This window comes from Balaenoptera borealis (genome assembly GCF_965194805.1).
Source record: "Balaenoptera borealis genome assembly, chromosome: 6".
Taxonomy (NCBI): Eukaryota; Metazoa; Chordata; class Mammalia; order Artiodactyla; family Balaenopteridae; genus Balaenoptera; species Balaenoptera borealis.
Genome location: NC_138863.1, coordinates 1036272 through 1052228, shown reverse-complemented (window position 1 = coordinate 1052228; position 15957 = coordinate 1036272). Strand labels below are relative to the sequence as shown.

At 66.1% G+C, this 15957-nt stretch overlaps 1 protein-coding gene across 2 annotated transcripts; it reads left to right on the top strand.

Annotated features, from left to right (window-relative positions):
- The first annotated feature begins 506 nt into the window (after positions 1 to 506).
- RNPEPL1 (arginyl aminopeptidase like 1) lies at positions 507 to 10551 on the top strand. Of its 2 annotated transcripts, none has more exons than XM_082396911.1 (11): positions 507 to 1186; positions 4516 to 4656; positions 5201 to 5334; positions 5852 to 5968; positions 6145 to 6380; positions 6591 to 6704; positions 7080 to 7192; positions 7574 to 7682; positions 8616 to 8846; positions 8942 to 9084; positions 9556 to 10551. In XM_082396911.1, exons 1-11 carry the CDS (start codon positions 659 to 661, stop codon positions 9841 to 9843), a joined length of 2154 nt encoding a protein of 717 aa, XP_082253037.1. In that variant the 5' UTR covers positions 507 to 658; the 3' UTR covers positions 9844 to 10551. The 2 variants fall into 2 exon arrangements, with proteins under 2 accessions (XP_082253037.1, XP_082253036.1); XM_082396910.1 differs by having other exon boundaries at positions 508 to 1186; positions 5183 to 5334.
- The last annotated feature ends 5406 nt before the right edge of the window (positions 10552 to 15957 follow it).

The window sequence follows — 15957 nt, the reverse complement described above, 5'->3', positions numbered from 1 at the left end:
TCCCGAATGGACGAATAACACTGAGTTCCAGACGCCACACTTCCCAGCTTCCCTGACCCAGGTGACCCAGCAGTCGCTGCCCCAGGAACCTGGCCCGCAGCATCGCTGAGGGATCGGGCATCCTGACTCCCGGGGTCTCCCAGACGCAAGCCGGGTAGGAAGCGCAAAGGGCTGGGGAGACCGCAGGGCCACTCCGCCGCCCGGCGCACCCCGGCTCGAAAGCGCCCCGCCCCCCACCCCACCCCCAGCACAGTGCCCCGGCCACCTGCACACGGCAGCTGCAGCCCCATGCACCGCACCGGCTCCCGGCCCAACCCTGGCACAGCGCCCCCGGCTCCCCTGTGACCCCGCCCCGCACAGCGCCCCGGGCTCGCGGTCCTAGCCCCGCTCTCGGCTCCTCGGTCTCCCCGTTCACAGCGCCCCCGCTCACTGCGCCCCCGGCTCCCCGGTCTCCCCGCGCACAGCGCCCCCGGCGGCGGCCGAGCGGAGCCCGAGCGGGGCGGCGCACGGCGCGGGGCCGGGCCGGGCGGCTCCCGGCGCGACTTCCTGTTGTGCCCTCGCCCCGCCGCCACCGCCGCCGCCGTCTCCCGGCGCCCCTCGCCCGCTCCCCGCGGCCCGGCGCGGCCGCCGCCCATGGATTTCACCTAGCGCGGCGGCTATGGCGGCGCAGTGCTGCTGCCGCAAGGCGCCCGGCGCCGAGGCCGCGCCCGCGCGTCCGCCGCCCGAGCCGCCGCCCGCCCTGGACGTGGCCTCGGCCTCCAGCGCGCAGCTCTTCCGCCTCCGCCACCTGCAGCTGGGCCTGGAGCTGCGGCCCGAGGCGCGCGAGCTGGCCGGCTGCCTGGTGCTCGAGCTGTGCGCGCGGCGACCCGCGCCCCGCGCGCTCGTGCTCGACGCGCACCCGGCCCTGCGCCTGCATTCGGCCGCCTTCCGCCGCGCCCCCGCCGCCGCCGGCGAGCCACCCTGCGCCTTCGCCTTCGCTGCACCCGGGCCGGGTCCCGCGCCGCCGCCCCCGCTGCCCGCCTTCCCCGAGGCGCCCGGCGCGGAGCCCGCATGCTGCCCGCTGGCCTTCAGGGTGGACCCTTTCACGGACTACGGCTCCTCGCTCACCGTCACGCTGCCGCCTGAACTGCAGGCGCACCAGCCCTTCCAGGTCATCCTGCGCTACACCTCGACCGACGCCCCCGCCGTGAGTCCCCCGCCGCCGGGTGGGCGCTGGGGCGGTGGGCTGGTCGCCGGGTCGTTTCCAGGCGGCTTCTCCCCGCGCTGCCGCCAGGCTAGGGGGGGCGTTAATGTGGGCTCTGCGCCTGAGGCACCTGCGGAGAGATGGGGCCGGCCTGGCACTTCCCCACCTGGCTCCGGAGTCCTGTCCAGGTGCCTGCAGTGCTTCCCAGCTGGTGCCCGGGGAGCCCGTAGGAACCTTGGACCGAGCGAGAGCCTGGGTGCTGGCCCTGGACCGTGGGGACAGGGGACAGCATGCCACCACGGGAAGCCTCTCCTTTCAGGTGTGCAGGGACTGTCCCTGCCTTGGGACAGGGACAGCTTCTGGTGAGCACACGCCAAGCCATACATCTGAGGGAGCCTGGCACTGAGAAGCAGGCCAGGCAGTGTCAGATGTGGAAGGGCCTCCGTGTGACCTGGCCTTCAGAGGAATGTTCCCTGCAGGTGGCAAGAGGGACAGACCTGGCGGAGTGGGAGGCGGAGAGGCCCGGGTTGGCTCTAATGCTTCAGGCCCCCTGGGGACTGGCGGGTGCGTCGGCAGGGTTGCCCCGTGTCCCCAACACAGACACACGTAGGCTCTGCGGGGCTCTGGACGTGGAGCACCTGCCGCCCCAGGGGCTCAGCAGGAAGGCTGGGTGGCCCAGGCGGGGTGCTGTGGCAGCAGCGCTCCTCCACCTATGCATAGGAGGGCTTTCAGGATGGAGCAGGGCCTTCCGTTCTGGCAGCATGGGGGCTCCTGGGTCTCCGTGTGAACAGCACACTTGTGACACTGCCCGCCCCAAACACACACACACACACACACACACACAACATGCACGTAGCTCTGGGCGGCCCCAGAAGTTTCCACGTGTCAGTGCCCCCGGCGCGTAAATGGATAGGGCGATGCACAGAGGCATCAGGTCAGAAGCCATCAAGGTGACACCTGGACAGGAAGAGCCTAGAGCAGACACACACCTACGGGCTTCCTGCATGATTCCCAGGAGCCCTCAGCTGCCACCGCACCTCCTTTGTGAGCTTCCGTGGGTGTGCTGGCCTGGCCCCTGGCCTGCTGTGTTGGCACCTGCCGGGGTAGCCTGGGTCTCTGACAGCGGCGTGTGTGCCTCCCACTAAAGCCGTGAGAACAAAGGGGTATGATCCTCCCTGACCTCGATCTGTGAACTTGGAGCCCACGTGTCTGGTCCACCCAAGACTGGCGGAGTGGTGGGACTAGGGCCCATAACAGGCCACCCTTGCTGGCCTGACCATACCCCCAGCAGCCTGACCATGGGGGCCTGTCCCCAGCATGAGCCAAGGGCTACCTGCAGAAGGACTCAACTGCGGGGGGAGTCTCCTTAAATGCAGATTCCTGGGTCCCAGCCCCAGGAAGCTCTGTGGCAGGGCCCAGGAGTCTGCATTTTTGAACAGGCTCCCCAGACAGGCCTTCTGAACATCTGGGGCAGCCCTGGGGGTCCGCAGAAGAGGAAGGTACCACTCACCGTGAGAAGACAGAGACATAGCGGCCCAAAGGAAGTTTTGAAGACGTCTGTGAACGCTGACAGTGGTCTGGCTGGGTCTGCAGGAGAGGCAGCCCCCTCCTGGGTCTGGGGTCTGGGGTTTGCGGGGTAGGGAGCCCCACTTGGGTCTGGGGTCCTCCACGTCTGTGGTCTCAGCACAGACAGCTCGCAGCGGCAAGCGGCTGGGGTTACGCTCAGCCGTGGATTGCTCAGACCTGTCACTTGCAGGGGGCTGGGGTCCTTCCGTAACGGCCCCGGGAGAGCCTGCGTGCGCTCGGTCACTAAAGTAGACGAGGGACAGTCCAGTTGGCTTCAATGATCGTGTCGTCCCGGCAGAGGGGGCGTGAGAACAGATTTGGGGCCCCACGGAATGGCTGCGGTTGGGTTGGGGGAGCTCCCCCGGGCTCCGTGCGGACCTTCCTGGAGACCCCGGAATGTTCGGCCGGAGTTGAGAGGGGGTGTCTTGCAATGGCCCTAGGGAGGCTGGGGGCAGTGGTGGGCACGAGGGTGCGAGGGAGGGCTCCCTCGTGGGGGTGGGGCCTGGCCTCGGCATCTGGGGGGCGGTCGGCTGCGAGGGCGACAGTGTCCGGCAGGTGTGGAAGCAGGTAGGCGGCACGGCACCGAAGAGCACCCCCGTCCCGGGCCCCCGTGGCCTCCCTGGGCCACCAGCGCCGCGCAGCGGTGGCCTCTTCCGGGCGGGGGCCGTTTCCTTGCGCAGCGGCCCTGCAGGGCGTCCTCCCCACTCCTGCCCCGAGCCCACGCCCGCCCCTGACGGCTGCCCTTCCCGAGGACACCGTGCGTGGTGTCAGGTCCTGTGCGGAGGTCCCCGTCCGTCCTGCCGACGAGCGAGGCACCCACCAGTGCTGGCCCGCCCGGGAGGTGGGTGCCTGGGCGCTGGTGGCCGCTGCGGGGTCTGTCCACAGGGCTCCGGCCGTGGCCCCGGCGGCCCTCCCCCAGGCTGCCGCTGTCCCGCCCGTGCCCTCCGAGAGCCCGGCCTGAGCTCCCTGCCCACAGGCCCTGGCCTGGAGCCCTTCTCCCCATGGGGGGGTGGGGTCCCTCCCTGTGAGGCTGCGCCATTTCCAGGGGTGGCCCTGGGCTCAGGCATACGTGGGGGTCACCAGGAAGCACTGCTTTCCCCACACGTCCACATTCCCAGCTCCCTTTCCTGGCTGAGACCGGGTTCGCTCCTGCCTGTGAGAATTTGGACTCGGGTGCTCTGACCGTCTCAGTTTCCCTCTGGCAGCTGGCGTGAGGGGCACAGGCTGGGGGACTCCCTGGGTGCATGGCCTCCCACCTGGAGAGAGGCCTGGCCCTGGTGGCGAAGCACAGGCCACACTCTGTGTCAGCTGCCCTGCCTGCCCAGGGTGGGCAAGCGATGGTGCCCAGGAGCTGCTGTTGGCCCTGGACGAGCCCAGTCAGGCCATCCCCTCCTGGGCCCTTCCTTATTCCCTCCCTCTCCAGCTGCTGCCCCAGCAGCCCTGGGCCTGGAAGCCTGAGAAGGACAGGGGGGTGGGGGCCACTTCCCAAGGCCTTGCCCTCTCCAGGAACTCTGCTTAGCTTTCAGGAATCAAGGCTGGGCTGGCAGGGGTGTTCTGGCATCCCCACGTGCTGCTCTCTGTGGGGCATGGCCCCCAGGCTCCCCCCATTCCCTGTGTGCCTCGGGTGCCCCCGCCTCACTGGTACAATGAGGGCCGTCAGCCAGCAGCTCTGGTCTCCAGGAGGCCTCAGCCCACGTGATGGGGAGGGCGTCACTGGCCAGAGCCCAGGGGCCGTCGGCTGATACCCTGCCCACCGCCCACTGCAGATCTGGTGGCTGGACCCAGAGCTGACCTACGGCAGTGCCAAGCCCTTCGTCTTCACCCAGGGCCACTCCGTCTGCAACCGTTCCTTCTTCCCGTGCTTCGACACGCCCGCCGTCAAGTGCACCTACTCGGCCGTCGTCAAGGTCAGCGCCCACCAGCAGGCCCCGCTCCTCACTCTTACCTGCCCAAGTCTGGCCCCAGCTGCCACCGGGACCGCTGTTCTAGAAGGAGCCCACCCTCCTCACTGTGCAGGAGGGGGCAGCCTGATAGGGTCGGGGTCCTGGACCCAGGATGAGCCAATAGGACCCTGACGAGGGGAGGGCACAGACGGAGTCGCTGGGTCCCAGGGCTCCTGGCCTGAGCGTGGCAGCACCCCTACGCCCACCCGACTCCCGACTGGGGCAAGAGGTGTGCAGACCAGGAGCGTGGGGTTCCCTGAATAGCGTGGGGGGACCTCTGATGGGGCTGAGAGGGTCCCCGACAGTGACGTGGCTACCTGATCCAGGTGGCAGGGCTTCCCGTCGGGGACATGGCATCCCCTACCGTGAATGTGGGGCTTCTGACCGGGCTGTGGACTTCCCACTGGGGACACGGGGTGCCCTGACGGGGCGTGGGGCTCCCCATCGAGGACACAGGGTGCCCTGATGGGTGGGGCCTCCTCGAACACAGGCCCCGTCGGGGGTGCAGGTGCTGATGAGTGCCACACAGAGCACCTACGTGGAGGAGGAGGGCGTCTACCGCTTCCACATGGAGCACCCCGTGCCCGCCTACCTCGTGGCCCTCGTGGCCGGGGACCTCCAGCCGGCAGACATCGGGCCCAGGTAGGGCCGCCTCTTGCTTCCTGCAGCTGCTGCTGCCGCCCGGAGTCCAGGCCTCGGGGAGATCCTACCGTGGGCCGGGTGTGCGGCCCGCGTCTGCAGCTGCCCGGCGGAGGACCCCACATGCCATATCGCCACTCCCCGGGGCCGTCCCTGCCAGGCTCCTCTCACTCCTGTGCAGCCCCAGACCTGGAGGCTGGGCTTCCGGCCTCCCCAGCGGCCTGCGCAAGCTGGTCCTCCTGCCGGGCCAGGCCGCCGCTGGACATAGCCTCACGCCTGTGCGGGCTCCCTCGACTCAGAGACAGAAGGAGCCGGCGGCCCCTCGCGTGTGGCCCGGCCCCCATGTGGGAAGGGCCTGCGTGGTGGCCGTGAGTGAGGCAGGGCGGCGGGCGGCAGCTGGGCGGTGGACCAGGCCAGGCTAGGTGTAGGTGGTGTTTGAGCCCAGAAGCAGAGGGAAGGCCTCGTGGGGTGAGCGGGATGGGGGCTGGTCGGCCCCCACCCACCCTCTCCCCTGTGACAGGAGCCGCGTGTGGGCTGAGCCGTGCCTCCTGCCCACGGCCACCAGCAAGCTGTCGGGCGCGGTGGAGCAGTGGCTGAGCGCAGCCGAGCGCCTCTACGGGCCCTACCTGTGGGGCAGGTACGTCCTGGGGCACCTGGGAGCCTGGCTGACTGCAGGAGGGGTCAGAGGGCAAGTCCCCACCCTACCGAGAAGCAGCGGGAGCCCCTGGTGGGGGGCCTTGTCTGACCTGGGGAGGAAGTGGTGCTCACTGCCCGGGCCCCGGCCCTCTCACGGTCGCCCCCCACCCTGGGCAGGTATGACATCGTCTTCCTGCCCCCCTCCTTCCCCATTGTGGCCATGGAGAACCCCTGCCTCACCTTCATCATCTCCTCCATCCTGGAGAGCGACGAGTTCCTGATCATCGACGTCATCCACGAGGTGGCCCACAGCTGGTTCGGCAACGCCGTCACCAACGCCACGTGGGAGGAGATGTGGCTGAGTGAGGGCCTGGCCACCTACGCGCAGCGCCGCATCACCACCGAGACCTACGGTACCGCCCGGGCCGGAGGAGGGGCGGCAGGGGCACCGCCGTGGCCTCGTGCAGGCTGGGCTACCAGGGCCATCCGGGCACTGTGTGCGGGGCTGGGAGCCCAGCCTGGCCCCCGGGGTGCGGTCCCCCTGCCGTGTGTGTGTCCAGCCGGGTGGCCGGGGGTCGTCTCCACAAGGCTCAGGGCAGCAGCCTCGCACCTGCCCCGTCCAGGTGCTGCCTTCACCTGTCTGGAGACGGCCTTCCGCCTGGACGCCCTCCACAGGCAGATGAAGCTCCTCGGCGAGGACAGCCCAGTCAGCAAGCTGCAGGTCAAGCTGGAGCCAGGTACCCACTGCCACCGGCCCTGCTCCGGGCCCCGGACACGTCATCCTGCAGGGCGTCCTTGCCCCCCCCAGGCTAACTCTGGCCGGGCGTCCCCGTCCCCACTGTGGCGTCCCTGCAGAGGCCAGGTCGGGGCCCCTCAGCCTGCCACTGCCTCTCACGGGCTCTGAGCACCCGTCACCGTGGTGTGTGGGCCGAGGTCTCCACCGAGGCCCCCCGGGTAGGGCGGGCCCCATCTCCGCACTCCTGGGACATCCAGATGTGAGGGACAGCGGCCCTCTCCCGCTCCACACAGCACCTGCCCGCCATCCTGCCCCCGTCCCTCGGGACGTGGGAGGGTCAGGGCGCTGCCCAGAGCCATGGGTGTTCCGCTCGCAGGGGTGAATCCCAGCCACCTCATGAACCTGTTCACTTACGAGAAGGGCTACTGCTTCGTGTACTACCTGTCGCAGCTCTGCGGGGATCCCCAGCGCTTTGACAGCTTTCTCCGAGTGAGCGGCCCCCTCCCCGAGACAGGCCCCGCACGCCCCCCTCGTCTCTGCCCCAACTCCCAGGGCTGCCCTTCTCCCCTGGTGGTGGGGATGGAGTGGCGGGGGCCTGTGAGCGGAGCTGGGACGAGGCCTTCTCTCCGGGCAGTGCCTGGGGTGCTTCCTCCCCTCCCTCCCTCCCTCCCAGTTCTGACCACTTGGCAGGGCCCATGGGGCAGCAGCGGGTGCCTCCGCGCCACCCTGGGCCCTGCACACCGCTCTGTGCAGACGCCTCAGTGCGGCGGCCCTTTCCGGCTGTGCAGGCCCCAGCTGTGGGGCGGATGGTGGGATGGTGGTGGTGTGCCCAGCCCCCAGGCCAGCCGAGCCCTGCCCCTGCCCCAGCAGGCCTACGTGGAGAAGTACAAGTTCACCAGCGTGGTAGCCCAGGACCTGCTGGACTCCTTCCTGACCTTCTTCCCGGAGCTGAAGGAGCAGAGCGTGGACTGCCGGGCAGGTGAGGCCCACCGCCTGCCGCGGGTCCGCAACTGGCCAGCCCTCGGCCTGCCAGGGAGGCGGCGGGTGTGTGGGCTCCACCGCCCCAGATGCCCCCTCTGCCTGGAAGAAATTCCCTCGGGTTCATCCGTCCTTCCTGCAGCCACCCTCGCTGGACAGTGTGGGCCTCGGGCTGGACACCATAGGAGCAGAGAGGAGGGTGTGCTTCCCAGCACGGAGGTGGCACTTAGCCCAGGAAGACCTGATTAAGCAGTCCCAGAAAGAGGTCCCCGGAAACTGCCAAGGGCCTGGGGCAGGATCTGCGAGACAGAGAGAGGTTTGCCTGAAAGCTAGCTGAAGGCAGCTGGCCTGCGTGCGAGGCTCACGGGGGTGTCCCTGGTCCAAGGGCTTGGGGGCCAAAGAAGAGACTGGAGAGTCTGACGTCTAGGGAGAAGCCAGGGCTTGCTATAGGGCAGTGAGGTGTGGCTGGGAGGTGTGGGCAGGGGGACCCTGTGTTTGGGAAGGTTTGGTCAGTGCTCCAAGCGCTTTTGGGAGCGGGCGATGGGCAGAACCTGCCCCCACGGCTGCCCAGCTCCAGGGTTTTAAAGCAGGAACATCGTTTTCCCAGGGTGGTGCCCCCTACCCCCTCGTGGGGCAGAGCCTATCCCGCCACCTCCCCTCCATGGGTTTACAGTGCCTCGTTGTCTTCTACCCAGGAGAGGCGTGGAGGGGCCAGGGATCCCTCAGTCACCAGCTCGAGCCTCTGTGTGCCCCTTCGCCAAAGCCACCCCAGTGGTTTGGAGTGGCAGGGGCTAGAGGTGACCCCGGCCTCCCCAGACGGCCCCCGCCCTCGGGGCTCCCAGGCCCCGGAACAGTCACACCCAGGCACACCCTCGGGGTCTGGGGTCTCCTGGGCAGGCCTGCTCGGGACCCCAGGGTGGCGTCTCCCCTGCAGGGCTGGAGTTTGAGCGCTGGCTGAATGCCACGGGCCCCCCGCTGGCCGAGCCAGACCTGTCTCAGGGATCCAGCCTGACCCGGCCCGTGGAGGCCCTCTTCCAGCTGTGGACCGCGGCGCCCCTGGACCAGGCGGCCGCCTCCGCCAGCACCATCGACATCTCCAAGTGGAGGACCTTCCAGACGGCGCTCTTCCTGGACCGGCTCCTGGACGGGTCCCCGCTGCCCCAGGGTGAGTCCTGCAGCCAGCGGGGTGGTGGGGGAAGGGAGGGGCCAGTGGTGGGAGAAGGGAGGGGCCGGCTGGCCTGACCTGCCCGTGGCCGGCAGAGGTGGTGACGAGCCTGTCCAAGTGCTATTCCTCCCTGCTGGACTCGATGAACGCCGAGATCCGCATCCGCTGGCTGCAGATCGTCGTCCGAAACGACTACTACCCCGACCTCCACAGGGTGCGGCGCTTCCTTGAGAACCAGGTGCAGCCACCGGCGCGGGCCCCGCCCCGCCCCCGCCCCCGTCCCCGCCCAATCAGACTGGGCATCCCAGAGAATGGGGTGGGGAAGACGTGGCATCGGGGCTGGCAGTGGGGGGAAGAGCGCACACCCCGCCGGGCCTTGGGGAGGCGGTGCCCAAGGGCCAGGCTGGGAGCAGAGTCCGGGGTGGGGGTCTGGGCCCACTGGGCCCTGGGCGTGGACAGCCGGGGCATCTGAGCTCTTCAGAGGCCCTAGGGCCCCAGGCCTGCAGGGGCCTGGCCTCCCCACTCCCCAGACCTGTCCCCCGGCAGTGCCCCCCTAGCCTGAGCTCCCTGGAGCTGGGGCCTCTACAGAGGCCTGCAGTGGCGGAGGCAAGGACAGTGGGGCGCGCGCTGCGGCAGTGTGAGTGCAGCCCTGGGGCCGGCGGGCGGGAGGGGCCGGGGAGCGGCCAGCGTGACAAGCGGCCGCCCGCAGATGTCCCGCATGTACACCATCCCGCTGTATGAGGACCTCTGCACCGGCGCCCTCAAGTCCTTCGCCCTGGAGGTCTTCTACCAGACGCAGGGCCGGCTGCACCCCAACTTGCGTCGGACCATCCAGCAGATCCTGTCCCAGGGCCTGGGCCCCGGCACAGAGCCCAGCGTGGAGCAAGGCGGGGCCAGAGCGGACTCGGAGGCGGACGCGGACGCACCAGCCCTGCTGCTCGGGGACGAGGCCCCCGGCAGCGCCATCTCTCTCAGGGATGTCAACGTGTCTGCCTAGCCCTGACTTCCCGACACCACGATTGTGCCTTCTGGGCCCCGGCCCACCGTGACCGCGCCTCAGCCTGGCCGGGAGCTCTGCCGGGCCCGCGCATCCCTCCTGCAGGCTCTCTGGGGCCCCCCCGGGGCCGGCCAATGCCAGGGGACCTGGTCCCCCCAGCCCTCTTGCACTGCAGGCCTGGAGCGGGCAGCACACGCCACACCCTCCTGTCTCAACACTGACTGCCAGGCGCTGCCCCTGGGTGGATGGCGACCGCCACACCGTGCCTTACATCTGCCGGGGGCCCGGGCCACGCTGTCCCCCCAGCGTGCTTCCTTCCCGCGGACCCCACCCCCCACCCCCGGGGATGGCAGCCTCGGTTGGCCCCCGGCAGAGGACGCAGACGTGCCCTCCGTGTGGGGGGAAGGGACACCGAGGAGAGGGTGGATGTCCCTGGGGAGGGGCCCCCGGAAAGCCTTAGCTCCTCAGGGAACACGGGATCACAGGATCCCAGGCCCCAGGGGGAGTGGGACGGGACAGTCTGTCTTGGGGCTGCCTGGGGCCAGTGCAGCAATAACACACAGGGAGGGGCAGGCGACGCTGGTGCTCTTTCTAGGCCCACCCTGCTGGAAGAGGCCTGGGGAACCCAGTGCTTAGAGCCGGGCCCCCCGGGGGACCACTGTGCAGGGTCACCGTGATTGTCCCATTAAACCTCCACTCTGCAAACTACCTCCCGGCCTGTTCGTCCCAGCTCCTTCACACCTGCCCAGCTGCCGTGGGGCGGGGTCCTGAGCTGGTCACCGCCAGACACGCAGGCTCCCGGCCAGAGGCCGGAGGGGATGGGTAGGGCTGAGGCTCTTCTCTACCCCCAGCCCCTCCTGACCATCCCGGCTCTGCCCTCGGAAGCCCCCGATCCTGCCCGGCAGCCCTGAGGGTCTGAGCACCAGCGGCACCCTCCACCATCCCCAGTCCCTCCCCCCCCAGCCCCAGACCCCCAAACACCAAAGCAAGGAGGCCACTTGTCACCACCCTTGCTGTGGGCCTTTCTCAGCAGTGGTCCCCCATCCCAAACTGGAGTAAAGGAAGAGGTGAGTGTGACTTTGGGGGATGGAGAAGGAGGGATGTCTGCAAGCACAGGTGCAGTCGAGGCTGCAGGTACTGGTGGGGTTTGGAAGAGGGAGTGAGGTTGGGCACTCCACTTGGGGCATCACCACGAAGGATGGCTAAGCTGTGGGCACTGGGATTGATGCAGCCACTGCGACAACGGGCAGCGATCGGGCCCTGCTCCTCCTGGTTGCCTGCGGGGTTGGGCTCACGGGGCAGCACACCTCTGGTTGTGGGTCTCCCACCAGGATTACACGCTCTGGCCCCGCAGTGACATGTCACCTGACCCACTGGCCGGACCCGGTCACAGAGCCCCCTCTACCCAAGGGGCCAGGGCGTGGGAGGACCGCAAATGGTGGGCCAGCAACCCTGGCCCTGCCACATCCGGCTCCCAGGTCACCAGATGTCCCACTGACTCTCCTTCCTGCACTCAAGATCCAACCCCTCCACCGCACCCCCCTGCCCCGGCCAGAAGCTGACCTGGCCCCATCCAGTCATGGCCCAAGGTCTCGGGGGGCTGTCCCAGCACCAGGGCCAGGTGGGGCTCCCCTCGGCCCAGCCACTCGTGAGCTGGAAGGCCAGCCACCCACCCACGGGGAACAGGGACAGGGCGGCAGCAACAACACCCTTGCGGAGGGAGAAACACGGGGGGCCATAAGCCCCCGCCCCATAGCAGTGTTAGAGGCCCACCAGGGACCCCATCCTGGGCCAGGCTCCCCCAGGCCTGGGTTCTCTGTGGCCCTTGGCTCTTCCCTGGGAAGGGTCCATCCTCCTCCTGTCTAACTGACCACACCTGAACGTGGCATTGGCCGAGCCCTCTTTGGGGGCTGAACTGCTTCCTCGGCCTCTTCCCCACCAAGGCCATTTTCAAGTCTCTAGTCACAAACTTTTTAGTCCCAGCCTCCTGGTTTCTTTGGCAGTGCAACTCTCAAAAGCACTGCGGTCCCCCAAGGTCCTGACATGGCCTCTGTGGGCGTGCCGCCACACCCGAGGCGCCTGCTTCGCTCCCCCCGGCCTCGCCCGACTTTGCGAGGCTCAGAAGCAAGCCCCACAGTCTCACCGGAGTGACGCCCACACCTCGGTGTTGTCCTTGCCACACTGTCCTGACTCTGATCTGCCCTCTGGGATGAGCAGGTGCCCTCTCAACCCCATGAGTCCCTGCATTCCTGCCTGTCTCGATTCCTTTTCCTCCCAGCTTGCAAACCGGGAATGTTTTTTCAGCCTCTCTCTTCCTCGTGGTATCTTGCCAAACGCAGCCTGTGACCAACACAGGCTGCCAGGGTTTCCCAACCTCTTCCACCAGACCTGTGAGTTATTTTGGACATCGTTTGCCTCATGGGTCATCACGGTTGAGTTCTACCAAATGTTTTGTGGCTGTATACCACAGCTTCCAGTGACGGGCCCATGCCAGCCCCCGGCCTGCATCCTATGTCCTGATACAGCCTCACACCTATTCTGGGGCCGATGTCTGTGCTCTGGCAACAAACAGCTCTAAAATACCAACGTTTTATTTTATTTTATTTTTAATTAATTTATTTATTTTTGGCTGTGTTGGGTCTTCGTTGCTGCGTGCGGGCTTTCTCTAGTTGGAACGAGAGGGGGCTACTCTTCGTTGCGGTGCGCAGGCTTCTCATTGCGGTGGCTTCTCTTGTTGCGGAGCATGGGCTCTAGGTGTGCGGGCTTCAGTAGCTGTGGCTCGCGGGCTCTAGAGCGCAGGCTCAGTAGTTGTGGCACACGGGCTTAGTTGCTCCACGGTATGTGGGATCTACCCAGACCAGGGCTCAAACCCATGTCCCCTGCGTTGGCAGGTGGATTCTTAACCACTGCACCGCCAGGGAAGTCCCTAAAATACCAGTGTTTTAAATGACGAAGTTTTATCTCTCACTCGTGCCTCGTGTCCACTTCAGGCCAGGCGGGGGTGTGGGCTTCCTGTCACTGGTTCCTGAAGGACCCATGCTGATGGACGAAAGCACCTCGCCAGAGGTGGGGCTGTGAAGGGGCTCACACCAGCAGTCAGATGCGCTGGGGCCACGCGCCACATCTGTCCACTCCTGCCACGTGCATGGAGGTGGGGGTTTTCAGCCAGCGGCAGGACTGACCACCGTAGGGGCTGAGGGCAGCATTGGGAGACAGAACTTTCAGGACAGAGAAGGGAGCAGTCAGGCAGGAGAATGGGGCCGAGGGGGGTGACGTCCAGGATGGGGATGGGAGTGGCCGTGAGCATCGGATCTGCTGGGGCCAGGGAAGGTGGGGCAGCGAGGAGAGATGGCGTGTGGAGAGCTGACGCGTGAGGGTTTGCACGTAGAGCCCCGCGCTGCCTGGAGCCTCTCTGGGGTCCAGGTACAGGTGTCTTGAGTCCCTCAAGCCGTGTCCTGTGCGGTCCAGACTCGCCTTGGGGGCGCTTCTCTCCCCTCCCCCACTCTTACTGGGACTTACTGGGGGTAAGCCCCCCTCTCTCAGGCCAGATGCCTTGGGTGGAACTTCAGATGTGAAGATAAGGCCCAGTCAAGCACCCACCCAGGAGAGCACCAACCACGTGCACGACGGCCAGCACTCACCGGCTCAAACTGACCCCCAGGGAAGCAGGGCTAACAACGTAATCAGAACAGAACTAACGTCTCAGCCACACAATGGCGGGGTGAGGGTGGTTTGAAATAAACCCTAAGACAGGAACAGGCACCTGTGAAATGACCGGGGGTCAGGAAAAAGAACCAGTCAGAGGCCTTGGAAGTTTCTTAAAGGGACAACTTTTTAAATTAAAAAAATGCAACCTGAGAAGAATGGTCACAATGAAGACGGGACTCACGGATCGGAGCACCTGACAAAGAGCGCTCCTAGCGTCAGCAAAGGGCCTTACGAAGGGAAAGTACCCAGGAAAAGCGAAGCAGCGGAATTCGCCCAAGACCCGGGGTCACGGAGAGACTGGGCCGCACAGAGCAGCTCAGGCTGATCAAGGCATCCTCGCCCTCATCACATCCGGGACTCCAGCCTCCTTTCCTTAGCCGTTGCCCCCTCTACCCACCATCAGACCTCCCCGGCCAGGCTGGGCCACCTGAGGCCGCCATGCCCCAGGCAGCCTCCCTAGCCCACACACCCTAACACAGGCTGTCCTTTCACCAAGAGCAATCTGATGGCAGCTGTTAAGGGTTTTTTTTTCCTTCTTCACTTTCTTTCTAAATAATCACTGACCAGACCCTGGGAGGATGCAGGCCAAGAGTAGGGCAAGGACCCGAACGTGGGGTGTGCCAAGGCTGCCCACAGGGCTAGCCCAGCATCCGAGAGGGGCTCTAACAGGTGCAGGGCAGGGCGCTGAGAGCGCTTCTGCCCACCCACCCAGGCCCAGATAAGCCTCCCTTGTTCAAAAACGCATGAGCAAGCAGAGAGGAAAAGACTCCACGACCTGAAGTGAATGCAACGGCCGCAGTGCAGAAAATATCCCACTTTGGAAATATGGTCACCTCAGAGGACTGAAGTCAAGGAAGAAATTACCTGTATTGTGTTCAAAATAAAATTTAAGAACACATGACCATTTTGGAGCAGTAGTTAAGGGGGAAAATTCCTATAAGGAGCATGTATTATTTTTAACAATGAGGTTAAAAAAAACCCAAAACTTAATCTAAAACATCACCCCAAAAGAATCCATTCCTCTGTCAGCAAGCAGAGTGACCTGGGCCCGCCTGGTTTCAGAATGCTGGCTCCATCCCACGTACAGCTGCGGGGTCCTGGGCTGCCACCTCCGCCCTTTGAAGTTCAGGTTCTTTGTCGTAAAATGGGACAGTGACACCTACGTCTGAGATGCGTGAGGATCATACACACTCCACGTATCGTCATTGTCAAATGCACTTGACCCTTCAAGCCCTTAGGGGCGGAGCCTTCCTCACTTCTGTTGAACGGATTGCAGGTTGCAGGAAAGACACGGATGACTTTGTTCCAGCCCTGCCTGGGAAGATTCCTTCAGCTGGAACCTTCAGACAGGGGCAGGGGAGAGACCCAAGCTTCCAGAACCCACTCCCACTCCACCCCAGCTAAGACCGTCCCACGGAGGAACAGTCCACATTCGTGGCCCTCACTGACTGCCCCTTGGCCCAGGCCCAGCACTGTGTCTCACTCAATCCTCAGCACGCCCCAGGGCCTCTGCACTGCGGGGTTTGTAGCTGGAGACGGGGGCCCAGAGAGCAGCTGGGACAGCTGCCCAGCAGGGCCAGGTTTCCGGTGATCCTCGCTCAGGTGACTTCAGGCTGCTCCTGGCTCGGGGGCCCTGGACTACTGTTCTGCATGCCTCCCGGCCCCGCTGGGGTGGACGCCCGTGCTCCCACCGTCTCTCAACGCTCAGAGGCCGGAGTCAGCTCTGGGATGTGCATGGTGGACGCTGGTCCTACGGGCCCAGGGCCTTGCTAAGGTAGGGGACCTCCCACCTGTCCCGTCCCCTCAGGAGGAGAGTCCCGGAGAGAAGGGCTTGCTCAGAGGGACAGGCACCCCACTGCCCGCAGGCCCGGGACACGAGTCAATCTCCGGCTGCCTGGGGTGGGGCACATGGCCTTCACTGTTCTGTGGGCCTGAAACTGCCTTGCAGTTCAGACATGTCAATGTAACTGAGAACGCGTCTCAAGAGCTTCCTAACCTGAGGGGCCCGAGGCCAATCCTTCTTCCAGCTCCACGGGGCCTCCCGATGTCTCACTTGTAACCGTCAAACAGCGCTATGACATGGAGCTGGTGTTCCCGCCTTACAGCGAGGGCCCTGAGGTCAGACTTTAAATAACTGCCCATCCCAAGACCTGCGGTTGTGGAGACTGGGGCTGTGAACCAGCTGCCCCCAGAACTCCTCATCTTCCCACCCCAGGCTGTTTCCAACGCCTCCTGATACCCACAAGCCAGAGGCTCCACTCTGCACAGGGCGGGGGGCGGAGGGAGGGGGGCCCAGGAGGGAGAGGGGACTACTGCCAATTAGCCAAGGGGTCATCTCTGCACCCAGAGGTGGGGAATGGCACCACAGGGCTTGTGGGCGGTAAGTGTGGCCCAGGCCGAGCTGTG

Excerpts from the sequence above, each read along its gene's own strand:
- RNPEPL1 (XM_082396910.1), top strand. The coding sequence starts at position 659 with ATGGCGGCGCAGTGCTGCTGCCGCAAGGCGCCCGGCGCCGAGGCCGCG. Across the intron at positions 5,335-5,851 it reads CCGGCAGACATCGGGCCCAG|GAGCCGCGTGTGGGCTGAGC; the intron begins GTAGGGCCGCCT and ends CCCCTGTGACAG. Across the intron at positions 9,085-9,555 it reads GGCGCTTCCTTGAGAACCAG|ATGTCCCGCATGTACACCAT; the intron begins GTGCAGCCACCG and ends GGCCGCCCGCAG.